This window comes from Aricia agestis, chromosome 19 (genome assembly GCF_905147365.1).
Source record: "Aricia agestis chromosome 19, ilAriAges1.1, whole genome shotgun sequence".
Classification (NCBI taxonomy): Eukaryota; Metazoa; Arthropoda; class Insecta; order Lepidoptera; family Lycaenidae; genus Aricia; species Aricia agestis.
In genome coordinates this window covers 2,040,176-2,068,105 of record NC_056424.1, presented here as the reverse complement: position 1 = coordinate 2,068,105, position 27,930 = coordinate 2,040,176, and the positions used below count along the sequence as shown (strand labels likewise).

General features: G+C 37.0%; 2 protein-coding genes and 1 long non-coding RNA gene across 3 annotated transcripts in view; 1 reads left to right on the top strand and 2 right to left on the bottom strand.

Moving 5' to 3' along the window:
- Positions 1–83: 83 nt before the first annotated feature.
- Positions 84–10,946, top strand: LOC121736460 (solute carrier family 25 member 44). The gene is made up of 8 exons (XM_042127660.1): positions 84–268; positions 1,732–2,175; positions 3,726–3,877; positions 5,384–5,473; positions 8,514–8,639; positions 9,409–9,592; positions 10,130–10,257; positions 10,733–10,946. Exons 2-8 carry the CDS (start codon positions 2,001–2,003, stop codon positions 10,925–10,927), a joined length of 1,050 nt encoding a protein of 349 aa, XP_041983594.1. The 5' UTR covers positions 84–268; positions 1,732–2,000; the 3' UTR covers positions 10,928–10,946.
- A 12,830-nt stretch (positions 10,947–23,776) lies between these two features.
- LOC121736465 overlaps positions 23,777–27,930 on the bottom strand; it is a 12,899-nt gene continuing 8,745 nt past the window's right edge. Inside the window, exon 3 of the long non-coding RNA XR_006037022.1 lies at positions 23,777–24,543. This is a non-coding gene — a long non-coding RNA (uncharacterized LOC121736465). The remainder of the gene's footprint in view (positions 24,544–27,930) is intronic.
- Positions 25,236–26,798, bottom strand: LOC121736459 (phosphatidylserine decarboxylase proenzyme, mitochondrial). The gene has a single exon (XM_042127659.1). It carries the CDS (start codon positions 26,638–26,640, stop codon positions 25,492–25,494), a length of 1,149 nt encoding a protein of 382 aa, XP_041983593.1. The 5' UTR covers positions 26,641–26,798; the 3' UTR covers positions 25,236–25,491.

Here is a 27,930-nt window from a genome sequence, read left to right as displayed (position 1 = left end):
AAAAGTCAATGGGCTCGCCTAAATGTGAATCGATTAGCTCAAAATCGATTCCTATTCTATGTCAAGTGACAACTGACAAGTCAAAACTCAAATGGAGAAGGTGAATCAGCTGACAGACACACGAAGGACTTATTTTTCCATGGTGTAATTGTGTAAATTGATTATAAATTATTACATAAAACATTTTTAAACAAAAGTGTCCGTGTAAACGAATACCAAGTTATGTATAAAATCATCGTTTTGTTATGGATTTATACAAGTGCCTGACGTAAGTGGTTTAACTTTAAGGTTTTACAATTTACAATGTATTGATGAAACACCTTTTCAATTTGCTTTTCTTATGATTTGTTGTTCCTCTTATTTATCACATACGTTTGTATCCAATTTTAAATGCGATCAAGGTTTAGGTTAGATAATTTGACGATGCATGTTCATATCAAGTTTTAAGTATTGAAATCAGATTTTTCACGAATTTACTTTTTACGTCGTAGTTATTGTACGTATCTAGTAATAAGATAAATAATTATATACTCTGAACAAACTGAAATCTGTTTGTATTATATTACACCTGATTGGAGTCATGATATTAACTTTGAAAACCTAACCTCTTCCGTAAAAAAAACATAAAAAGATAGTAAGTTTATTTAACATGATTATTATTTAATTAAAATAAAATTCCTGCAGTAATTATTTTACGACGTGTATGCTCCAAGTTAAGTGTTATTCAAATATGAATTGGTAATTTTATTGGTCAGTATTAAATATTTTTTTTTGTCTATTGCTTTAGTGCTAAATGATTATGCAAACCCTGTAACATTTAAAGATCACACCTGTTATATATTGTTGAAGGATTTTTTTCTATGTTACAAAAAAATTAAATTCATTTCATTTAGAATTTAGATAATAGATAATGCTTGTTTCAAAGTAATATGCTTAGAAGACAGCTGACTAACCTTGATATAATAATTTGTAGACAAAGATAAGATTAACACTTATCTTCATATTATTAAAGAAATTAAGTCTTTTGCCCACCAATAGGACAGAGAAGGTTTAAAAAAGGCTGTTTGGCATGTAGTTACTACTAGTTAGTCTTAATTTATGTTTTATCTTTTATTTGTTGTATTACTGCTACTGTGTGCAATGTGCATGGGTGTAGCGAGGTACGGGCAGGGGGGGCAGGTACCTTGTTTGTGAGAAAATCACAAATTCGAAGTCTAGGATTTTCTTAATGTGTCCACCCCCCCCAAAGACCTATGGCCCCCCCTATATAGACAATCTTCTTGATTCACTATTACTTCTTTTAAGCAACATCTTTGCTTAAAAGAAGTAATAGTCATGTGGTTAAATCTGCTATTTGATCGAATAGCTAGTACTTTCATTGACTGAAACCATTTAATTGGATAGCTAACTTGTGAAGTTATTGAATATAATGTTTAACGTCAAATGTAAAGGCCAACTCATCAAGTCATTCATTCAATAAATTTGCTAGTAATTTAATCAGTTAGCAGATTCAACCAGATGATATGCGAGATATACATTTTTATAAGTCTTTTAATATACCCACGATGGAGGTTCTACAAATATCCTATTAATATAGGATATTTGTAGCACCTCCATGGTGGGTATCGCAGACACAATATATTTTCAATTGTTATGTGGCAGCTGACTGCAGCTTGGGGATTGACGGATTAACTTGATGCAGTAAATTATGGTAAAAATGTATTGTTTCAGAGTGAGCAAGAATCTCTGAAGCCGTGTGAACCATGGACACACATATATACCACATCACCAAAAAATATTTAAAGCATTTCAAAATATCATAATCCTTGAAGAAATCTAGTCCTGATTCTGTTGCTGTTATAGAGAAATATTATTTACTAATTTAAACTCATTATTTAATAATCAAATTATTAAATAAAAATAATATTCCATTATAATTTATTGTATTAAGATGTACAAATATTTATAATACCAAAGAGTATAGTTGGAATAGAATATAGATGTTTATTGGTGTGTGGAAGTCGGGGGAAGACAGTAGAAAAATAGCGAATAAAAACGAAAAGATGGCAGCTACAATGGTGGAGACCCCCCCTCCACAGCTCATCACGACCATTGAGTGGAGCATGATGGACAAATCAAAGTTTTTCCCCCTATACACATTGAGTAGTTTTACTGGTGAGTGATTATGGTATCTAGATAAACACAAAATTGTCATGTCATCCTTAAAAAAATCACATCAAAATTGGCGAATTGAATTGGGAGCTACAACACACAAAAACACATCTCATACAATAATATGTAGTTGCTATAACTACATAATAATTAATAGATACTTAAGATTATAATTCACATGTACTATTCGTTATTATATTTAAATTTTCAGTTAGGCTAAAATTATATTATAAAGTACTAGCTGTTGCCCGCGACTTCGTCCGCGTGGACTTCAGTTTATAGCGCGCGATGGCAACAAAATTGGTGTCAAAAGCTTTTATAAAAAAAATCCTGGTACCTCTTAAATCAAAACAGCTGTGCAGTGTGTACATAATATTTCATTTTTTAAAATTAAACTTTATATTTTATGCCAAATTTTAAATCTTATTTAGGCCCATAATTACACAACTTTACCCATAAACTATTTATATCATTAAGACTGGGTTGCACCAACTAACTTTAACTTTAACCTTAACTATAACAGGAAAAATTTACAGATGTCGTATGAGAATATGGGGTGTTTGGACGCCATATTTAACTTTAACTTTACCCACGGATCTGGTGCAACCCAGTCTAATAGGTTTAACTTTTAAGGTTACGTCACTGCATAGATAAAGTACTGAGTTATTTAATAACGTAAAAAAGTAATAACAAACGAAAAAAAATCGAAACTCGAATGTAAGATGATACCACCTCTTATAGAAAGAAATCTGGGCAAGCGTCACCGCGATGTAGGAGACGCACGGCGCCATCTATTATGAATTTTTGGAACTAACTTTGTTTTAACAAATTTACGCATTTTCACCCCCTTACAACCCTTTTTTCCAGTAAAAAAGTAGCCTATGTTCTTTCTCAGGCTTTAGACTATCTGTATACAAAATTTCATTACAATCGGTTGGGTAGTTTTGGCGTGAAAGCGAGACAGACAGACAGAGATACTTTCGCATTTATAATATTAGTATAGATGTCTGTCTATTCATCAAAAGTCTATGTGTTTATGCAGATTTGAATTAAATTTAGCATGGACATACATTGGGTTTCGGGAAAAATGTGTCTTTCATGCGCGATAAACGAAATTCGTATCACATAACTCCTAAGACTGGGTTGCACCAGAGGCGTGGGTAAAGTTAAAGTTAAATATGGCGTCCAAACACCCCATATTCTCATACGACATCTGTCAATTTTTCCGGTTATAGTTAAAGTTAGTTGGTGCAACCCAGTCTAAATTTTCTTACCGTATAAACCCTCTCTGGACTTCCCCAAATCTTTCAAGAGTATTTAGCAATCCATTCAGCGGTTCTCAAAATTTAACGAGACTAACAAAATTGAAATTAATTTTTATTTATTATAAGTACAAGGTTTTCAAGCAATTTTTCCATACAAAGGTGAAAAAAGTTACTCTTTCAGCGCTGCTACTTTCACAGCGAACTCTATACAAGGGGACCCATACACACCCTAAAGTATTATCATGCTTAGTTTTGTTACGCCTTTTATATATTTCATTATATTTCCAGTGCGATGTGCGTTGTATCCGCTGACGCTGATCAAGACGCAGATCCAGGTGCAGCGGAAGAAGGAGGCGTACACCGGGGTGTCGGACGCCATCTCCAAGATATACAGGAACGAGGGGATCTCGGGGTTGTATAGAGGGTTCTGGATGTCCAGTGTGAGTGTAAAATAGATCAGTATCTCCTGGTCCTCCGAAATCCATTAGAAAATACGTTATTTAAATTTGAGGCGCTTCCGTTCTTTCTTACATTGGGAAATGTTTTGCGCATCCCGGGCGGATTGGGAACATCGGCCAGTATATGTGGGACTCTCGGAGGAATTACCCAAATTAAACACTAAAACCCCATGGTGCTCCACTCCACGCTTAGGCATAGTTACGGGCACGATCAATCCACCGCATCGTTAAACAGGCGGCCAGGCCTAAAGAATTAAGTTACACACATACAAAGCATTTCTCCATGTAAAAAAAGGCCTGTTTAAGGGGCCGGTTGCCATTGAAATTCTCATTCATACGTAATACCAAAATCATTTTCTCATACGAAAATATTTAACATGTTTGAGTTATTTTTCAGCTTAAAATAGTAATTACCTAGGTTCCTGCGTAAAAATTTACTACAATATATTTAAACACTAAAAATATTTTTAGTACTTATTTAAATATTTTTTAGTAAATTGACTATTTATTTATATATTTTTAGTGTTTTACTATATTTTTAGTGTTTTACTATATTTTTAGTGTTTAAATATTTAGTAGTAAATTGACTACAAAATATTTAAACACTAAAAAATAACTCAAACATGTTAAATATTTTCGTATGAGAAAATGATTTTGGAATTACGTATGTATGAGAATTTCGATGGTACCTGGCCTCTTAACGTTTTCACCAACGTTTATATTTACGTTAAGAGTTATGCTTAAAATTAAAAATTAAAGTGCAGTCAGTAATAATAGATATTATTTACAATGCAATCAAAGACATACCTACCTAGTTACATTACACTTGACCTCAAAGTATGATACATAAAGTTCAAGGGTATAACTTCGAGCTATAGTTTTTGTGATGTATCATGTTGACCTTGATAGTTTATTGACCTCAGGCCATGGCCCATGTTCATTCTCACCATGAATTGGGTCTCTGAAGTTCAAAAAACTCTTCGACCTTCCCTATGTCCATTGTCCTTTCGCGGAACTCAAATTTCTATACTTACCAAATTTTGTTAAAATGAAGATGAAAACGGTAACGGTGTGATTAGTGATAACAGACGGATTGACACAACTTTGTACCATCAGCATCAGAAAAATTACTAGTACAATCTTAGTACAATATCAATCCAAAAAGTCACTTCCACTAACAGACAAATATATATAAATTATAAGTACATAAATAATATTCCGGTGCAAGTGAAAGACAAGTAGCGAATTGTCAATGTACGAAACTTTCGTGGTTTGCGACCGGCTATAGCAGTGTTACGCAACCTTTATTTTATCCGGGCAATTCACAAATACGTTTTGGTCTTGGTGTCGTTTATTATTACTATTTTTATCTTTACGTCCACTGACAAAGCCTCGATGGGCCACATGCGTGCCGCGGGCCGCAAGTTGAGAATAGCTGGGCTACAGTATATTTATAGCACAGTATTAATTGATAGTATGTGTGTACAGTTTCAGATAATCTCCGGCGTGTTCTACATCAGCACGTACGAGGGCGTGCGACACGAGCTCGGCAAGTACGACGTCAACCCCAAAGTCAAGGTTAGTGTGACCTAAAGTCAAAGTTAAATTTTGACATTTTGATGTGGTATAACCATGAAGTTAATATACCTAGCGGAATAGAGAAACTATGGCTCTAAACACACTAGGCTGAATTACGCCGGCGTAAATTCCGCCGCGTTTACGCCGCGTTTAAATTGCATACAAAATACGGGCTGAATACGAGGGGTGACACACTATTCCGTCGCGTTTTGTATGCGTTTGACATTTGCGGTGGAAATTACGCCGGCGTAATTCAGCCTAGTGTGTTTAGACACAAAGGCCTGAGCAAGAGAGATGTCACTATCAGTAACACTGCTTGGTAAAAAGAGACGTGTGATACATGACAGCAGCACTCTTTTTTTGACGTCCAGTCGGCTCGTGCCGCACGTTGACAATTTAATCTCATAGAATTCATGTTCAATCATGCTTGTGTAAGTATACATACATATATTTTTACACACAGATGAAACCAATTTCGGTTTCGTTTGACAGCTCGAGATTGTTGCTCCATTCCGCTAGGTATATTAACTTTATGTGGGTATAACCCATCAAAATGTCAAAATTTCTGTGAAATTCTGTACCCAGTCTCACTTTGATTGTGGTAGGTTACGACTGTAAATTGGTATAGTTTCGGTAGAGTCTCCGTAAAATATAACTACAGAATGGTAACTTCAAATTATTTGTCCCCTAAAACTCAGGACAACGCCAAAGTTCTAACACGTCTGCAGTGCTTTTTTAGTTGAAAAAATTATAACCAAGCAAGTTGCAAGATATTAAGTATGTAGTATTTTATTAACTTATCATACAAACAGAAAACATTAATTTATTTGACGTTACCTACACAGACGTAAAAAAAGTACGGACGTAACCTTCTCTAATCACGAGTGAAGCCTAGTTATGGCCGCCCGTGTAGGACGTGTGCGTGATATGAGGGTTGCCATATAAATCATAAATTTCCCTACTTTTAAATTTTGTAAACTCAGACAAGTTAAATGTATTTTTTATACTTAAACATATTTTTATGTTTTTTTCGCTTCAGAAATGTAAGCGGTTGTTAAAGATGTCATAATGAAAATATTATTTTTATGACACTATAGATAGAAAAAAAACAGATATTACGTACAGCGAAGTATATTATTTACATAACATTATTAGTAATAATGATTATGTACAAACGTTTACAATAATAAAATTATTACTAGCTATTTGACCGAGCTTTGCTCGGTATTCGATAAAACACGAATAAAATGACATTTTCTAAAAATAATTCCTAGCTAGACAGATTTATCGCCCCCGAAACCTATATAAGAAACCTGTATACGAAAAGATATAAGATACTTAAGTCCCGTAACCCGTTTCATCAAACAATCAAGTAATGTTAAATAAATAATGGCTTGTTAAATCAGTTAACGGTCTGTTAGAGCTATCGAGAGTTCTACCATGCGCTAACGTCAAATCAAATCACCTAACATGGTGTTAAATTTATTCCTGGTCTAGAGGTCCATTCAATATTTTCATTCCTACTAGGTCTCAATGACGCTCGGGTGACTACACCAATAGCACCTTCCCTCCCCTACTACTGAAGGAAATCTAAGACAACAATTTTATCTATGGACGCTTCACACCACGTCAGTCTGACCCCGTGATATGTACCTGAAGGACTTGTGTTACGGGTACCAGACAACGGAAATATATTTAATACTCTTATACTATTAACTATACATATATTTAAGATTTTTATTATATGATACACATATTTAATACACACCCATGACCCAGGAACTTTGAAAACTTTGTTCCGTCGGCAGGATTCGAACCCGCGACCCCCGGCTTGAGCCACCGACAGCCCACCCACTGAGCCACAGAGGTCGTCAAACAACAGTTACCTATATCCACTTTTGTAAATTAAAAGTTCCAACGCCTCACCATTCCTAATACACAAATTGCTGCTATTGTTATTTGATAATGTGATGTACTAACATAGTTTAAGTCTCAATTATATTATTTACTAACACTATGGATTTTTGTTGTGATCCGAAATAAAAGTTATTATTATTATTATAAATTAAGAAATTAATAGGGGTGTAGACTATTTTTAGAAAATATATTTATTTTACAGATGTACCATCAAGGAAGTTGATTCCTATGCAACTGACAGATCAACGTTATTTGGTCGAATACTTATGTCAATTCAATGTTAATTGTGATCTGTCGGCTGGGTTTGACGTAACGCAACCAAACTACTTATGTCCCCGATTTGCATAGGAATCAACTTCTCTGATAGTACATAAGTATTTTGGTACACCTAAAAATATGTATAAAAAATAAATACACTCTTATTTCAATAAAAAAAATCACTTATTAAATAAAAAAAATATTATAAAGTTATTTATTAAGTAAAATATGTCCATTTTCGGTAATTCTATAATACAAACTCTCAAAAAAACAATAATTTGTATTAGATTTCGTTTACTGTCTACACCCCTATTATTGTATTCCTGCCTAATTACTGGTCAATAGTATGCTAAATACTTACATGACACTAATAAAAGACAATAAAATTAATTATTTGATTATTCAAAAATTATTTAAAATTTTCCCCGGTTTGGGGAAAATTTCCCCACTTTGTTATAGACATTACTGACCTGTTGAAGTTGAATTAATATTTACATTATTTTATCAAAATACTTTAAAAATATGTTATCTTACCTATGAAATATTATTCCTTGATGTTTTTTGTGTAAGGTTGTATTGTTCTTGCACCATTTTACTACACAAGATGGCATATTTATTTTTATTTATGAATGACAAAGATGTGTCACCGCGATGCAGTCTAATTGCGTAATGGCGGTACGATCGGCTTATTACAGTGCTAGTGTTTGTGCAAGATGTGTACATATGATCGCCTGGGCTTATTAAGGGTGCTTCACTCATTTCTTAATGGCGATCCGTCTGTATTTTTTTTACGTCCGTGGTTACCTACTTGTATTTTCAAACAAAAATCTATATTCTATATATATCAAATAATTGCATATTTCAGTCGTTCATTGGCGGCGGGTGCGCGTCGCTGGTGGGCCAGACGGTGATCGTGCCGTTCGACGTGCTGAGCCAACACCTGATGGTGCTGGGACTCGTCAAGGGCAAGCCCGACGCGCATAACAACCCCGTGAGTATATTGTAATAATATCCCATATTGTAACTGACAAGTTGCAGCAGAGTGTGGAATTTGCTATCACAGCAAAAAAGAGACAAACGGCTGGTATAACTTGTCTCTTTCACTCGCTATTACCATCGCGTTTTGCACAAACAGGCGATAAGAGAATAATTGAAAGAATCTAATTTTCATGTGTCAACAATCAACATGAATGTTTTCGCACGATTTGAAGTATCGATACGATCCCGATATAGTAGAACTATTTTAGACGGCTATTACGGAACTTGCAACATCACGATACGGTTATAGTAATAATTTGTTGCAGCCTTGATTGAGGGGAGGGAGATTATTGCCACTTGTTCCATTAGATACGATATCCAAATACGAAATATTAAGAATGTGGTCCTTACCCTCAACCTCCTCGGTCTCGAGTTTGACCGGTGATTTTAATAGGTACCATGTATTAAATAAATAAAGCCTTTATTCACTGACTGTACTTGTTTTATTTTTTTGCTATACCATGTCATAATAAGACACAAATTAGACAGGGAGCGAGGCCCTTTGACTAATGCTTCACCCCCCTCTTTGACCACACCTGATAAATGTTCAAAAATTTCCAGAAAATCAACTCCCTCGGTCTCGAGGTTGACCATTGATTTTAATAACTGCCACGTCTAAGTTTTATTTAGACTTAGTACGTGGTACAAATTGGAAAGAGGCGTGGCGTGACGAATGTCCCTTCCCCTTTGCCCACAACTTATGGATATTCAAAAATTTTCAGAAAATCAACCCCCTCGGCCTGGAGTTGGACCGGCGGTGGACGCGGGCGGGGCTGGCGCGCGAGGTGGCGGCGCGCGTGTGGCGGCGGCACGGCGCGCGCGGCCTGTACCGCGGGTACGCCGCCTCGCTCGCCGCCTACGTCCCCAACTCGGCGCTCTGGTGGGCGCTCTACACGCTGTACCAGGGTCAGTGTATGACCTGTAATCTGGAGGCCTACAATGAAACCGTTTTGAAACTCAATCGAACGAGGATTTTTCACGTTTGTTACAGTAGGACGCTGAATTCTCGTTCGTTTGTCTGTCTGTCTGTCTGAGTCTCAAAACGATTTCGTGGTACGGCCCGTATACAGAAGACCATGCCCATAGAGCATACCCCCTAGCACACGGCGATCTTTGTAGCTACCAACGCTTGTTAGTAACATTTACAACGCGCTTCTGTAGCGATGTAAACGCGCGACCGTGCCGGTTGGCAGCGGGGAGACAACGGAGGGAGGAGGTTCTTCCGTTCTTAGGTATTTTTATGCCGTCACTGAATCGCGTTTGCGTCGCGACTGGTGTAAAATCTACGAAAAAGATACGGCAACCATCTAAATACTGAAAAAAAGAGATGCTTGTAAAGGGAAAGAGATATACAGCAATAGTTATAATATAGTAATTTTTACCTGCTTCGCCGATGGACTATAGTTCAAATTATGATTTTAACTTTCTTTGCATTATGTACAGAGGAACTACTGCGGATCAGTCCTGCATGGGTGTCACATCTGTTGCTGCAGTGTGTGGCGGGCACGCTGGGCGGCTTCACCACCACCGTGCTCACCAACCCGCTCGACATCGTGCGCGCCAGGCTCCAGGTACGTGGTCAAAACTTTTGTTGTGAACACTTGTTAGTTTCCGTGATCACTGGTTGTTTTTGGGCCATATGATCACGGTCACAAGTTAGAGCCTGTCCATACGGCGCGTTGCATCAGCGTTGCGTCGATGCAGCGCTGCCGTTGCGTTAAAATATAATCAGGTGTTCACACGGCGCGCTGCGTCGTGACAGCAGCGCGCAACTTACACACGATGGACGCCCGTGTGGCCGGCTATGTGTCAAACGGCAGCGCTGCGTCGACGCAACGCGCCGTGTGGACAGGCTCTAGGGATAAGACGTGGTCACTAGTGACATTTTCACTACACGACAAGTTTTTGAAGGTGTCGCTTTGTCGCAGCACTTTCTCTTTCATTAATATAATGTAAGGGTTCACATGATTTGTCTAGGGTTAACATGAACCCAGAATATCGATAGTACCGACGCGAAATTCCATTCATCATCCCAATTTCCCCCAGGTGGAAGGCGTGGGCACGATGAAGCAGGTGTTCCGCGAACTGTGGCAGGAGGAGGGGCTGATGGGGCTGTACCTGAAGGGTCTGTCGGCGCGCCTCGTCCAGTCCGCCGCCTTCTCCTTCTCCATCATCCTCGGCTACGAGACCATCAAGCGGGTGTCGTTAAGCGACGAGTACAGGCCGCACGTGCGCTGGTGAAATATACGAGTGACGTAGATGATGGCTTTTATTTTATCCCTGCATCTCTGCTCTGCTAAGCGTATTAGCTCTCAGTTAAAGTGAGTTTTGAGAAAATTGAGGTTTTGTAAATATAGATTGCCGATAAAACTGAGATAGACAGTTCATTGGATGCGTATTTCTTTAAGTTATCCGATGCCATAAAAATCCCATTTTTTTTGAGATACGGTACCGCTTTTGCGCTTAGCAGGGTCTATATACAACACTACAGTCAGTGCCATCTTTAGCACTACTAGCGCCCTGGGCGAGATTTCTTCGGCGCCTAAGGTGCTAGTAGTGCTAAAAAAGGCGCCCTTTTTCTTTGCCTTCGCGCCTTGTGTGTGTTCCTCGTATAAAAGAGACATAAGGACTATTAAAAATTTCACCTCAAGTAGGTACTGTTTAGGACAGGTAAATCTGCGTGATATCTGTATCAGACATATGGGTGACTGGTGAGTCATATATTTTCTAAATAGTTAGCCAAACTTTCAAAAATGAATTATGAATATTCCAGCTTGGAATCAGTCATCTAAAGATTAAAAACGATAGTTCTAACATGGTTCTAACTTCTATTAAGTAAATCAATACAATATTCATCCATACTAATACTTATTAAAAATGCGAAAGTGTCTCTGTCTGCTATCACTTCACGCCTAAACCACTGAACCGATTTTGCTAAAATTTAGTATGGAGATACTTTGAGTCCCGGGAAAGATCATAGTATACTTTTTATCCCGGAAAAATGTACGGTTCCCGCACGATAAACAAATTTTGGCGCAACGGAGTGGCGTCACAAGAGAAATCAATGCAAAACTGATTAATTTTATATGCTATTGGTTAGCAACCGATTATTGTTGTTATCGCGTTTAGTTTGAACTCGTGTACTGTGAATTGTGATTCATATCCTTTGAACACAATCAACTATTACCATTGTTAATGCAGCTGTAGGTTACAATCATACATGATACAATGTATTACTCTTGAGTTTCTCTATGAATACCTAACCTTTATGATGTCTGCATAAAAGTCCTTCGAGAGGTAATATATAACTGAATTGTAGGAGTTATGAAAGTAATTATAACTAGAAGCGGCAAGCTGCAAATTACAATGGAATAGCGTCAATGAAGTATCAAAGAGTCATCCTAATACTAGTGTGATGAATAATGATAAGTCATTTAGATAAATACTACCACAGAATATTATATAAGTAATATTAGTAGTAACAACAGAAGTCTCACTTGCGAAACCCGTTTAAAGAAATAACGACTCATGTTACGATAATATTAAGTTCAAATTCCGACCGCGCAGTGCACAGTACATGTCCCCTCACTTTTTATCGCATAACTCGTACCTTTTCTGACGAAATCAAGGTTTTCGCCTTTTAGGAAACAAAATATTCTATTTTAATTACGAATAGCAAACCTTTTTATAGTAATATGAAATTTTAGTAACCCAACCTATATTTTATAGTAGTTTTAAATATTCGATTATAGTGCAGGAACTTTTACAATTTAAACATAGAAACTTGTGTTTATTTCAGGCGCGGTCGCAGCCTGAAATTTTGGAGGGGGTCACTCCCTATATAAAAATTTATTGGCAAAAATTTTCTTTTTATTATTTGGCAAGATTTTGAGATTTTTCAATTTGACCTGAGATTTTGGGGGAGGGTCATGTCCCCTTCGGACCGCGTCTGGTTTATTTCTGTGTAGTTTGTGTGTTTCTTTGTATAAAATTGGTGTATTTGCTATGTTTGTATAGTTTTTATCTACTTTTTGTATTTAAATACCTTATTCAAATACATATTTCATTGGCCTTTCTTAATTGTTCATTTTTATAAGATTTATAATGATTTTGTCACAGCGGTTAAATCAGTATCATGAATAAAATTCCTCTATGATCATTGATCAGTAAACAGTAGATACGCGACAAAAATCTTGCGCGTGCGTCACCACTCACCGCTCGCTTATGAGTCCCTAGGTACTGATTAGCCACCCGCGGGGGCCGCGGATGGTACTTACAGTTCGATGCCTATTCTCGCGAGTGGGACAGGCCTGGTACTACTTAGACTAACAACAGCTAGAATCAGCTCCTAAATTACTACCTCGTCTGAATGACAACCTCGTCTGAACGACAACTTCATCTGAACGATAACCTAAGCTTATACTTATAACCTAAGCGATGAATGAATTTCCAGACTCGAGGAATCTCTTAAATAAACTGTTTCAACTTTCAGACATCAACGTATACTTACACTATACAAGATAACGCAAAGATAACGATACAAACAGAGCGTAATATAGGTTGATGTTTACTATTTTAGTAGGAAGATGCGACGCAAAATTACTGGGTCATTCGATAAGAATTTTGGCGAATTATTTAGATATGGATTGTTACAATCAGCAGAACGTCCATGGCCAGTAGCTTTAAATACAATGATAGTAGTGTACGGTTCCGCGTTGTATAATTTTATTGAGAAGTCGAAATACAGTTTCGACTCAGCTTTTACATTGAATTGTGAGTTATGATGGACAAAATATATTGGCGATTAGAATTTACAAACCTTTAGAGAAGTAAATTATTCGCAATTAATTGCTCATGATTGTCACCGATTGTGGATAGGTACCTACTAAGAAGTTAAACAACTGGGTAACTAATTTTAAGCGAGACAAAAATCCATCGTGATTCGTGGCCACTCGCCACTCGCCAAACATGTTTGTGCTAAGGCCACGTGCCTACACACCTAAATTGCCTAAAGGCTAAAACTTGGCTAAAACACTGTCTCTTACCCCAAAAAATGCCAACTAAACACGCCACTAAAATGTGTCAAAGCATCATTGTTTCTTATGTTCGGGCCACACTAACGAGAAACGCCGTTAATTATCGCGTTAATTCTAAAACATGTTATAGCATTATCGCCTTTAATTGGTGGCATGTAAAGGCGATAATGCTATGACATGTTTTAGAATTAACACGATAATTAACGGCGTTTCTCGTTAGTGTGGCCCGAACATTATCACGAGAGGTTGAAGCGCTAACTAAAACCTATAAGCTATGTCTACACTGTGCACTTTCATCTTCAATTTTCGTCATCAACTTTCATATTGGCGCATTCAATAATTGAATGCGTCAAGGAACGACGCGAAGCGAGTTTCTTACGCCGGTTCTTCTCGCAGGGTTAGTTCCCGAATCGGTGGTAGGTACCGTAGTATATCAACGTTCTGAAAGTATTTTCTTAAAATCTATTCAGAAATAAAACAATTTTTATTTTTATTTTAACGCAACGCCAATATTGTCATTTTTGAAGTTTTGGATACGGTCATGTTTTGGATGCGTCGCGGGCATGCCTCACGTTCGCTGTTGACTGCGCTATAACGCATGCCCTTGACGAACAGAAAAAGGCACAGTGTGGACAAAGCTATTCTTACTTGACCTTTTTTTGCCACATTACGTTTAGCATTAATTAGGCATGCCGCATGAGTCATGACCTGCGGAAAAGACATAAGTTTTGAGGCTTTTTGAGGTCATTTTCGTGAATACTATTGATCGCCAGGGTATTTAAATTTAGGACAAAACTGTAGTGTAGGTGTAGGTAGGTAGTACTACCTACTACTAAAAATGTAAATAGATGTAGCTGGACTAGAGCTATTGATTTCTTATGTTTACGTGAAGTAGTTATTTATAACCGCAATATAAATAGGGGGGGTTGTAATATGATACGTAGGTAAGTACCGCTGGTAGTTGTGGGCAAGGGCGTCGCCAGCCGATGGCGCAGGGGGGGGCAAGTTGACTTTACCTACTACTGATAAGAAACTGCATGATGACTTTCAAATACATTTATTCTACAATATTATACAGTGGTACACTTTCGGGCAGAGATTCCTCTTACAATTGTTCTTCCGTCAAAATTCGCATCATACTGCGCTCTTGGGGTATTTATACACAATTTTTACCCGTCAACCCCCACTCCAAGTGAAGCGAACGTAGCCTTGGGATTGCATGTTGTCAGTGTGGCCAGATTTAAATATTAAAACTACCATCTAATTTAGTCTAAAATAGTTAAGTTACAATAATTTAGTATTCTAAAAACAATAAACTAAGTACTGAATTACGTAAATCATAACACTACAGTCTACAATTCATACTTTACTCACTCTCTATAAATGAGAAAAGTAGGTATGAATTGTAGGTAAAGTCGACAGCACATGAAACTTTTCACTTGTACTACGAGCCTTACATCTATAACCAGATTTTAATATTATAGTGGTCGTTGCTTTTGCATTATATTTGGCAACGTTTTTTAGATTCTCTAGGGGGGGGGCAGCTGCCCCTCCCTGCCCCCCCCCTGGCGACGCCCTTGGTTGTGGGATATACGTATGGTGGCCACAAAGGAAGATCTTCCGACCGAGCGAGGTGTTATGCTCGGTCAGGCCGATGACCACGTGATACATCTCAGCTGTCGTATATATACTGGTTCGCTCAGAAAACTTCGATAGCGCTATGCAGAAATGTTAGGCGAATTGTGGGTACCGCCACAGTAGTTACTAATCCTAAACAATATGAAAATGCATTTAAAACTACCCCCAAGGAAAGTAGAAGGTACTATTGTTAAATATACGGCTATGGCTATAATCTTTTGTTTATCTATATCTATTTATATAAAAATGTAATTTCAAATGTGTTAGTAACCCTAAAACTCAAAAACGGCTGAACGGATTGGGCTGATTTTAGTCTTAAAATATTTGTAGAAGTCCAGGGAAGGTTTTTAAGTGACACGAAGTTCACCGGGACAGCTAGTAGGTATATATATAAAAATATGAGCAAAAAACTTTTTGAAAAAAGCTTTTATTTAAATACTTTAAAAAGAAGAAAATAAATTTCCCTTTAAAAATTCTAACTATTAAGTTATAACTACTCGTGGTTATAACCTCAATATATTACCTATACAATTTGCATTAAGTATTATAAAAGCTTGTCGCGTGATTTGTTAATAATAAACTAGTAGGTAAGTGCCAATTTAAGTGAGTAAACTGATATTATATTTTTTATTTTATTAAAGTAATTAAATGTTGACAGATTGTTAAGTCTCGCGACAAGCTTTTATAATACTTAATGCAAATTGTATAATATATTGAGATAACCTCAATATATTATACTTAACTTAATAGTTACAATTTTTGAGGGGAAATTTATTTTCTTCTTTTTAAAGTATTTAAATAAAAGATTTTTGCAAAAAGTTTTTTGCTCATAATTTATTTTTTGTTTTTTAGTTAAATCTCTGACTAGATTTCTTAAGTCTGCTTGATTGTAGTTTGTTTTGTTTCAAGAATTAGTTAAAATCTGATTAACTTAATTTAAGTCTTTAAGAAATCGTACTTAATTTTACGACAAAAAAATTAAATATCACTTAACAATAAATTATAAACAAAAAAATTTTTGAAAAAAAGCTTTTATTTCAATAGTCTAAAAAGAATAAAATAAATTTCTCCTTCAAAATTTTAACTTTTATGTTAAAATCCTCAATGTATTAAGTAAGTACCTATACAATTTGCATGATAATAAAAGCTTGTCGCGCGACTGTCGTGAGACTTAACAATCTATCAGTACTTGATAAATTTATTAAAATAAAAATATAATATCAATTTGCTCAGTCATATTGGTACTAAATAATATAGTTTATTTACAAATCGTGCGACAAGCTTTTATTATCATGCAAATTGTATACTTAATACATTGAGGAATCTATACTTAATATTATAAATGCGAAAGTATCTCTGTCTGTCTGTCTGTCTCGCTTTCACGCCAAAACTACCAAACCGATTGTAATGAAATTTTGTATACGGATAGTCTAAAGCCTGAGAAAGGACATAGGCTACTTTTTTACTGGAAAAAAGGGTTGTAAGGGGGTGAAAATACAAAAATTTGTTCAAATTAAGTTAGTTCAAAAATTCAGACTAGATGGTATCATTATACATCCGAGTTTCGATTTTTTCGATTGTTATTTCTATTTAACGTTATTTAATAAGTCAGTACTTTATAATCTTTATATTATATACAGTGACGTAACCTTAAACCTATCAATGATAAATAGTTTATGGGTAAAGTTGTGTAATTGGGGGGCTAAATAAGCTTTAAAATTTGGCATAATATATAAAGTTTAATTTTAAAAATGAAATATTATGTGCACACTGCACAGCTGTTTTGATTTAAGGGGTACCAGGGTTTTTTTTATAAAAGCTTTTGACACCAATTTTGTTGACATCGCGCGCTATAAACTGAAGTCCACGCGGACGAAGTCGCGGGCAACAGCTAGTTTAACATAAAAGTTAAAATTTTTAAGGAGAAATTTATTTTATTCTTTTTAGACTATTTAAATAAAAGCTTTTTTTCAAAAAGTTTTTTGTTTATAATTTATTTTTTGTTTTTTAGTTATCTCTGGCTAGACTTCTTAGTCTGTTTGATAGTACATAATTTGTTTTGTTTCAAGAATTTGTTAAAATCTGATCAACTTAAGTCCTTAAGAAATCGTACTCGACTTTGACTAGTGAAAAATCTATATTTAGCAAGTTGTTCTATTCCGTTTATTTCTGCATGACTAAAAAGTTAAATTTCGTTTAACAAAAGTGACCGGCTTCAACCGGGCATTTTCTGAAACCCGGCTGGATTTGACTTGAAGTCACGTCACGTTATTTCACGTCACGTCGCGACTCACGTGACGTCACGTAAAATCACGACACATACCTTCACGTCACGACACGACTTGACTATTACTTTTCAATTTACTCTCAATGAGCCCTTTTATTTGATACCCATATCGCAGAAGTGCTTTAAAATAACTATTCCCCTATCTTGGCTAAGCTGCCATATTCGATATAACATTACATTCGTTTCCGAGTTACTCTCAATAAGCCCTTTAATTTGATACCCATAATATTACAGAAGTGAATTAAAAATAACTGTTCCCGTATTTTGGATGAGCCGCCATATTGGATGTAGAATGACATTATAATATTCGTTTTCAAGTTACTTTCAATGAGCCCTTTCATTTGATACCCATATTGCAGAAGTGCATTAAAAATAACTATTCCCCTATTTTGGATGAGCCGCCATGTTGGATGTAGAATGAAATTACATTTGTTTTCGAGTTACTCTCAAAAAACCCTTTCATTTAATATCCATATTGTACGACTGCATAAAAACAGTAATTATTTCGCCATCTTGGATGAGCGTCCATATTGAACCTATGTAGAATGACATTACATTCGTTTTCGAGTTATTCTCAATGAGCCCTTTCATTTGATAACCATATTGCAAAAGTGCATTAAAAATAACTATTTATATATTGGATGTAAAATGACATTACATTCGTTTTCGAGTTACTCTCAAAAAGCCCTTTCATTTAATATCCATATTGTAGAACTGCATTGAAAATAACTATTTCGCCATCTTTGATTGTCGGCCGTATTGGATTTAGAGTGATGCCACATACCATATCGTGTATTGTCATCCAAACTAAACGTGTATGCAAAATTTCAGCTCAATCGGTTAAATATATCTGCTTCAAAATTGAGTTCAAAGATTTCACCCGAACATACATACTTACATACATACAGAGCAAGTTAAATTAAAACTTTTAAAAATGACTTGAAATAACAAGACACGACACGACACGATATGTCACGTTACGTCACATCATGTTACGATACGGCACGACAGGACACGACTTTTCAATTTACTCTCAATAAGCCTTTTTGTTTGATACCCATATTGCAGAAGTGCTTTAAAAATAACTCGGTATATTCCCCCATCTTAGATGAGCCGCCATATTGGATGTAGAATGACATTACGTTCATTTCCGAGTTACTCTCAATGAGCCCTTTCATTTGATACCCATATTGCAGAAGTGCATTAAAAATAACTATATCCCCCTACCTTGAATAAGACACCATAATATTGGATGTAGAATGACATTACATTCGTTTCTAAGTTACTCTCAATGAGCCCTTTCATTTGATACCCATATTGCAGAAGTGCATTAAAAATAACTATACCTCTATCTTGGATGAGCCGCCATATTGGATGTAGTATGACATTACATTCGTTTTCAAGTTACTTTCAAAAAGCCCTTTCATTTAATATCCATATTGTAGAACTGCATATAAAATAACTATTTCGCCATCTTGGATGGTCGGCCATATTGGATTTAGAGTAATGTCACATACAATATCATGTATTGTCATCCAAACTCAACGTGCCTGCAAAATTTCAGCTCAATCGGTTAAATATATCTACTCCAAAATTTAATTCCAAGATTTCACCCGAACATACATACTTACATACAGAGCAAGTTAAATAAAAGCTTTTAAAAATGGATTTCCAATCGGCAAACCGCTGAACCGATTATGCTACATTTAGTCTTAAAATAATCCTTGAAGTCCAGGGAAGGTTTTAAAGTGACACGAAGTTCACCGGGACAGCTAGTTTCCAATATAAATATCAGGAAAGTCTTGCCACAGTTTTGGCTATTGGGCAGGCACGCACGGAGAGCATACCTACCTACTAGGCACAGACGACAGTTCACAGTTGCGTACAATGATTTTTTATGTTGCGTAGAAAAATGAAGAGACGCTAGCTCTGTTTCCAAACTTTTTTTAAAAGTATGCTAACTGCTAAGTCAATAAATTCTAGTCTAGAGCCACAATCACTTGGAGTTGATGACGCTCTTGCAGTTATAGCCGCCGATGTTGTCGAGGATGATGACGATGACAACTGTGGTTATAGCGATGTTTGGAAACATAGGCAGCTACTAGTGTATTTTTTATTAACATGCCGTCTGCTGCTAACTTAATCATTTAATTACTTAATTCGATAAATTCAGCTTGTTACGCTGTAACACTGCACTGTGCTAAGTTTACTTATTTTTAAAAGCAGTATTTTTTTACTTTCTTGCAGGTTGACGAACTTCATAATCTTATCTTCTACACACAAGTGCTTGGCCAAGTTTTATTTTGTACAAACGCCATGAGGCATGAAGAAACCGTGCGTCGTAATGATAACACTTTCTGGGGTAAACTACCCGAATACGTACAAACTGCATTCATAACTTTGGCATATTTTGTTGGGAATGGGTTCCTTTTTCGAAACCTTATTTTCATATTTTAGGTGTTTAACATGACTGGATACTGCAGCAGTATTACTGCCTCAATTGGTCACAATAATTCACATCATGCTGTATTTTTCGAACCCAACCAACCGTTTGATTGCCGCTTCGAGGCCGCTCTTCCTAATGTTATTTTCGTTATTGGCCTTAAATTCTACGATTTCTACTATTCACTACGCGCAGTGAAGTTATCAATCTTCATGTTTTCTAGGTCAACAAGTAGCAACGTCGTAATCCATGTTATCGCGTTCCAAATCATTTTATATATCGTATACGTAAAATTTGATCGCAAATTCTTGAAATCGCTCAATAGGCAGGTGATTTTAAACGTAAACAGCATTAAAATCGCGTCGTTTTTATGAACGTTTCTTGAGGTTTTTTTCTTGATGGAACAGACGTTTGCATAGCTTTATTTAGAACATGGTAGCTTTTTACCTTATAAGTTACAGGTTATAGGCCCAAGCCCCAAGAGTTGGACTATGAAAAGCATAAGGTGTCTAGCTCGAAAGATGGAGTCACACCAGATTTTTCGATGGATAGCCGAAAGAAAACGTGTTTTTACCAGGGCCGGATTTATAGGACGCCATAGGACGCTGCTGCCCATAGGCCATGGCCTATACTGCCTACACATAAATCCAAAACTGGTTTTTACGCTTAGTAATCTCACGAGTAATCTTCTAAATCACATTATCGGTAATCTTATTTATAGGTACACGTGATGTTTTCAAACCTGGAATAGCTCACTCCAGTTATTGATAGACGCCATACTCAGAAGTTGTTTATTACCCTTTTTCGTGTGCAAAATTATTACCGGTACACGTGATGGTAGATTTAACGCAATGATTTGCTTGCATAGGGTATATAAAATTCTTTACAATTGTTAAATGAAAACTAAGATATTGTCAGTACACAGTAGCATTTTAAATCGTAGATTTAAGCACTCACAACGTTTAAAAACAAACACAGGAATGGCTATAAAACATTTTATTCTAATTCAACACCGCTGAATTACAATGATGTATTTACAACTACTTTCTTTGGTTTACACCCGATGAGAGAACAATATTTATAAAATACTTTGAACAAACTTTACTCACTGGAAACTTGTTAACTAAGGCAATGGCTTTTACTGGCACTTATAATCATGGTCAAGATTGTTCGGCAGTCTTTCATCTTTACGATGTTACTTTCGTCAGCCACTTATTTTATAAAACAGCGATTCTTGGCAATCGCGTACTGCAACTGTTTGTCTCATCTCAGTAATTAACATGATTGTTATGTATAAAATGATACTGAGATATTATGACGTGACAAAATAATGGCACCTTTTCTGCGTTTGTTGCTTTAGATAGCTTAGCTGCTCCGTGGAAACAAGTGTAAGGCCATTCCTAAGCATTAAATAAGTCATAAGTTGAACCTTCATTGAGCATTTTAAGAATGCACCTGACCCTAAAGCGGGGAATTGACTACCGGGCCGCCCACTACGGGCCGCTCGTCACGGGCAGGTTTGTCGCATGTCTGCTCGTCAATTCATAGGTACGGGCACAGACATGCCCATTGGCCCGTGCCCGCAGCCTGCCCGCGAGATCGCATTTTTCCCGCGCGGGCACGGGCAAGTCTGTACATGAATGGTCGCGACTCGCGACGGGCGGCCCGTCGTTATTCACGCCTTGGAGAGCGAGTGGAGTGCACTTAAAATATTATTTTAAAACATATTATTGTAAACAATACAAACACTAAACTTGAATGAAGGAACAAAAACAATTTTGACATTCGTTTATTTCTCTTTACCGGTCGTATCCTTGTTTGTAGAAAGTTAAAAGCAAGGATTATGGCGGCTCTCGACATAGGCGAACGCGTTGGCCAACGCGTCTGCAGACGCGTTGGCCCAATGTGTAGAACGGGCGTTCGCGCGTTGGCCGTAGGTATTTAGACGTTGGCCAACGCGTTCGCCTATGTCGAGAGCCGCCATAACATGAACACTGTTCTACGTAATACAGCGAACTTATTGAAAAATCCAAAGAAATCAATGACGATGCTAATCTATCATTTGTTACAAAGAAGATTGAGTCCATGAGTCCACGACCGAGCTGTTAGCCCTCTATCTATTGGACTGACTTGCCTGTTCTGTGTGTGTTCAATACGGGCAAGCGGCAGACTTGTGCCAGACCGGGCGGCCCGCGGGCAGCCCGGTAGTGAATTCCCCGCTTAACTTGACTACATACCTAGATCTCAAAATCTGCAATGTCTAGAAAACTGGTTTTTTTGACACAAGTAACTTCAGTTCATGAAGATTAATTGCTCGAGACGAAAACACGATTACTGAAAAAATGCTCGATAGTTTCTTTTTTACAAAAAACCTTGTTTTAGTCATATTTTTGCTTGGATCTTCGAAGTTTGCTGTCTTTTCTTTTAGTATCTAAAAAGGCATTGATAAAACCCAAATTTGCTCAAAATACTTTTTTCATAATCATTATAGTTCGTCTTTTATTCAAGTAAAACTAACTTGGCGATGATTCCGCGTCGTCCTTTTTCACCTGGCATATTATGAAAGACGAGAGTGTGAAGAGAGGACGATGATTGATTTTTTGGGTCAGTAGCTCTCTTAAATACTAATCAGTAATCACAAACGAGTGGAGCACATCACCGCGCATTTCTGCCTTTCCCTATTGCAGAAGACGTTTATTTGGTAGCACCAATCACCATGCCATAGTGCCTTGTGCCAGAGCAGTATCAAGTTGTACAATAACTGGTAAAGTTAACATTGACCAAGCTTCTGCGCTCAATTTTATTAAAACTGCCATCCATCCAATCCCTATAAGCTCATTTAGTTAGGAGCAAACACCACTCTGAAGCATGATGTTTGCTGCATCCCTAGAAATCGAAAACCATAGAGACAATTTTGTCAATGTGTGAAGCTAATTCGGTAATAATAAAAACATCGGTTGGATGAATGAAAGAGATCCCAAAGGCCAAGACCTTATTCAAGGTCAAATAAATGAGGAATATTCTTAGAAACTAAAACATAACAATGCTAAAAGACTAGATTGAAACACTGCAGGTTAAATATAGACAACATGAACGATGTTTAACTACACACCTACGCGCGGTACTTCGAGACGCGTTTAACAATTTACAAACATAGTCAAAGACGTATTAGTTGGAGGGACTATTCGATATTTAAAAAGCATGTTATAGTTACGATTATCCTTAGGGTGTGCAAGACTATCTTAGAAATTTTTAATCAGTAGCAGAGCAGCTGCAAGCCTGCAACTGATGCTTTTACAAAGTCTTTACTGGATTTAATGGCTGCTTTCTAGATCTCGGCCAAGCACTCGGTATGTTTAATATAGTATAGGATAGTGCCATTTACTCACTAGCTTAGGTGTAACCAGTAGGCCCAGTAGGGCCGTAGTTTCGTAGTAACGAAACAGTGTTGAGACTCAAACAATCGGACGTGAATACCGCGTCCCGCTCTAACAACGTCATTTTACGTCTGACGTCTGTTACAGTAGGACGCGGCATTCTCGTACGATTGTTTAGTCTCAAAACGGCTTCGTGATACGCCAGGCCCATAAGGACCATTGTTACGTTACTTGTAACGTCAAACGTTATTATTCTCTCATCAGGTTTAAATGCAAGCTTTATCATGATCTTTCAATACTTCTGACCTAAGGTCCTCTAAGACCAAAGCTAAAATACATGGACGTTTGTGAAACATCGAATCCCGCGAATCAACCGCCAGCAGTCGTCAAAGTAGAAGACGAATTGTACAAAATATTTAATGTTTCACATTTTTCAGAGGCCACTGATGGCTCTTTCTTATAAAAATTACATTTTGTTTTGTACATATTTTCACATCACATGGTTCTATTAATATTCTATTAATATTATTTAATCTAAATAATAACAGTTTTGATTAATTGGTTGCCTTAAAATAAGGCTGTGGAAAATATTATAAAGTTACATTTTGAAACAATTTTCGGCAAGTTATCAGAGTTTGGAAATGTAGCACAAGTCGTCACAACTTACAATAACGTTACGACAATCATAATCAATTTAAATTACACATATAAATCTTAACAAATCCCACCCACTACATTGAAAATATTAAAGCCAAAGACAATAATGTTATCCTACTTTTTAATTTAGTAGATGTTTTAACCAAATACACAAAATATCATGAACTAGGTTGAACTTCTGATAATGCAAGGTCATGTAATTACATATTAGATTTTTTCAATAACTACATGTTATGGACACTGTTTTCTTCTTATAAGATTTGTATTAACATAACAACCAAGTGGATGCATATTGATCTTTTTTTTACATAACAAGCAGATGTTAAGCCATTGTAAGGGTTCACTACACAACATACATTTCTAATTAAATTTCAAGCCAATAGACAATTGTAAAACCACTTTGTGACAGCAGCCTTGATCTTGAGTAATAATCATAAGTATACCTTAAAATATATATTTTGTATGGCAAACATTTCAATAATAAGATACTAAATTGAGCAATAGGCATTGGAACTGTGAAATTATATAAGAGGTCAAATATTTTGATATGAATACAGATAAGGTCATCCACATAAATATATACATACAGTGTAAACTCCATGTAACGTCACTCTATTTAACAACAAACTGTCTAAAACATCGAAATCAATTGACTTTGGTTGGTTTAGCTCTTCTACCATACAATGATACACTCTACATAACATCACACCCACTCTTAATAGCGACAAAATCACAACGATTGATTAATAAAAAACCTTTTAAGTTACTAAAATTAGTTAAAAATGCGCAGCTATGCACGTTTTTTTGTCGCATTGTTATCCTAGCCCGCAAAAAACTCGACTTTCGGCATCATGCATTCCAAACTTTCTAAGAAATTCGTTCTTTTGTTTACAAATTGGGATTGCTTGCACATGTAGGCTGTTTTTGACCATAACTATTAGGAGAAGGAGTCATGGCTTATTACCTATCCATTATCATATTCTCAGTTGAACATAAACTTTCAAACTGTAAATAATTAAGGTTAGTAAAAGAAAATCACTATAATATATTGACGAAAAAGTTTCGATTTTTCTTCTCTCCATTTAACGACAACTCTATATAACGTCATAAAATGCACAGTCCCTTCAGTGTCGTTATATAGAGTTTACACTGTATATGTATAGAGATAAAATCTCTCAATCAAAACTAAATAAAACTCTACTGATTAATCGTAATCCTCTAAAATAAAATACATTTTGTTGTTTCACAACAAAATTAAATTCTCGTCTCACTAAATACTATGAACAATACTTCCGTTACAATAAAAATGTAATGATGTATATTATCAGAATCGTTTGTCCCAGGCAGAGTAGGTCGTGGTAGGCCGGTCATCTCGCTTCTGCCATTGCAGCCGTCAGTCCCTGACCGACCTGAACACGGTCTCCGGCGTTCATGTCGAATTTGAAATCAGGAGGAGCCTCGAATAATAAAATAATAGTACTTCCCATGTTGAATTGTCCAAACAGTTCGCCTTTTTTGAATGACACTTTATGAAGTTGTATCTCATCAATTCTGTTTCTTTTGCCCTTTGTGTTAGTTTTTAAGTCTGGGTCGCTGTATATCTCGATCGAGCCAACATTTGTCGCCCCTACCGCTGTCATACTGAAGAAACCGTGCTTCCACTCACCAATGTACACGGCACGCTCGTTCATCGTGAACAGCCCAGGTATGAGACGAGCCATCCATGGATTGACCGACAGGAGTTTGCCAGAGAAGTGGCGCCTAAAATTTGAGGTCCAGTCGCAGGGGGAGTGGAATCTATGGTAGTCACCGGGTGCCAAGTATATTATACACTGGTGGAGGATGTTGTTTTTATTCTTCAATAGGGAATTGTAGTAGTTTTTATTGTCACCCGTGGACCATTTGTTTTCACCTAAAAACTCCTCGAGGCTGTATGTAACACCTTTGACTTGCTCGATCTTGTCGGTGTCGGCGGGCCCGCAGTTGAGCACCACGCCGTCGCAGGGGGACACGCAGGGCGCCGACGATATGAAGCGCGCGCCGTCCCGCAGCGCGCGAGTGAAGAACGCGGACAGGCTCTTGTAGTACTTCAGGTCGGGCACGGCGGCCTCGTCCAGGTTCACATTGAACAACTTAATGTACGTACCGTATACGAAGCTCCGGATGGACAGCGGCAACTCGCACGCTGCCAGCTTGCCCCACAGCCGACTCGTGATGCGAAACGGAAACATTTCGTAAAACTTTATTTCCACTTTCGACACCTCGTAGTTGACGCTGGCGCGAATGTAGCACCACCCCACGTATATTACACTGCCTAGCGGCATCCACCTCGTGAATATCGCTCGCAGGTTCATCCATTTCGTCTTTTGAATTTGTGTACTTTGAGTCGAGTACGTCGTGTTCACGCTCTTTGTTTGATTGTGTACGGTTTGCCTGAACGGTTTGTGAGGTTTAATTCTTCTAAACATGGGGTTCGTGACTGGAAGGCAGCTCCGTATGCGTGTCGGTGGAAACATTTCGCACCCGGGCACCTTCCGTCGAAACTATAAATAAAACACCTCTCCTTGTTTATCTAATTACTACACACAATTTATTCACACACATCAAACACGGCGGAACGCTGAAGGCCGTGCAAAAATTGCGTTCAACTTTCAAGTGATTGGGAAAAAATCGAACTGAAATAATGTCAAATTTCAATTGTCAATGTCAACATGTCAAAGCAGAGACTAGCCATAAGCACAGACTCAGACCAACAAATCGATTTTTTGTATTAGAAATCAGGGCTTCAAATACCGGTATTTTTTCATAACATTATTGCTTCAAGGGCATAGATAACGGCATAGACATAATATATATAATATACTGCATTATATTATGTCTATGGATAACGGTATGAAAATTTACCCGATACTAGAAATAACGGTAAAAATTGGAATTAATACCGGTAAATGTTATAACGGTAAATAGGATTTATAACGGTAAATATGTGTTCTTTGATAACGTTACCTTTTGTAAAATAAGTACTTTAATTTAATCAGTCAATTCAGTATGCAGTATGCACAAAATTAAACTAGACGTGTCTGGTGACCAATAGGTATATATTATAGGAAAAATGACGTCTAATGAGAATGACATGGTCAGTACTCAGTAAATCAGTGCTCAGTATCTTTGTTCAAATATTACTAATTTATAGTGGCGCCGTGCGCTGGCTGCCGGACGGACTCTGTTGTTTTGCAGACGACGGGGCGAGGTGGTACACAAAGCACACGACGAGTAGAGACAGTCAGTTCAGGACGTTCGTTCTAGTGGAGATAGAGAGAATAGAACTAGCTGCTGCCTCGCGCCGCCGCACCGTCTGCGTTACTGCATGTAAACTGGTTTGTGTGATCCACGGACATGCCGCGCCGCCAGAGCCCGCCGGGGACCTGCGGAGCGGTCTTTTTGCCCTTGGTGTGCGTTGGTAATACATACATATTTTAGGATTCTCTTTGTGTCGTTCGCGGCGAAATTGAGCGGTCCGCCCCGCCCCGTCGTGTGTAAAGCGCCTCTGATCTTAAAATATTCTCCGTGTTATAATACCTACATAATTTGTAAATGCTATCATATAATTTTGTGCTTCCTATTTTAAATGTGTTGATATTTTTAACTACAGTCTACAAAATATATATGTAATACAAAATATATATAACTTAGAATTCTAGTAATAAATACTAAGACATACAAATAATTATCCTTATTTTGTCCATCCCCCGCATTCGCCACAGTTAAAACAAGTAAATAAATACGGACATAGGTACCTTGCATAA

Coding starts and splice junctions, on each gene's coding strand:
- LOC121736460 (XM_042127660.1), top strand. CDS start 2,001: ATGTTTATTGGTGTGTGGAAGTCGGGGGAAGACAGTAGAAAAATAGCG. Junction 3,878..5,383: donor GAGGGTTCTGGATGTCCAGT/GTGAGTGTAAAA, acceptor ATGTGTGTACAG/TTTCAGATAATCTCCGGCGT. Junction 10,258..10,732: donor TCGTGCGCGCCAGGCTCCAG/GTACGTGGTCAA, acceptor AATTTCCCCCAG/GTGGAAGGCGTGGGCACGAT.
- LOC121736459 (XM_042127659.1), bottom strand. CDS start 26,640: ATGTTTCCACCGACACGCATACGGAGCTGCCTTCCAGTCACGAACCCC.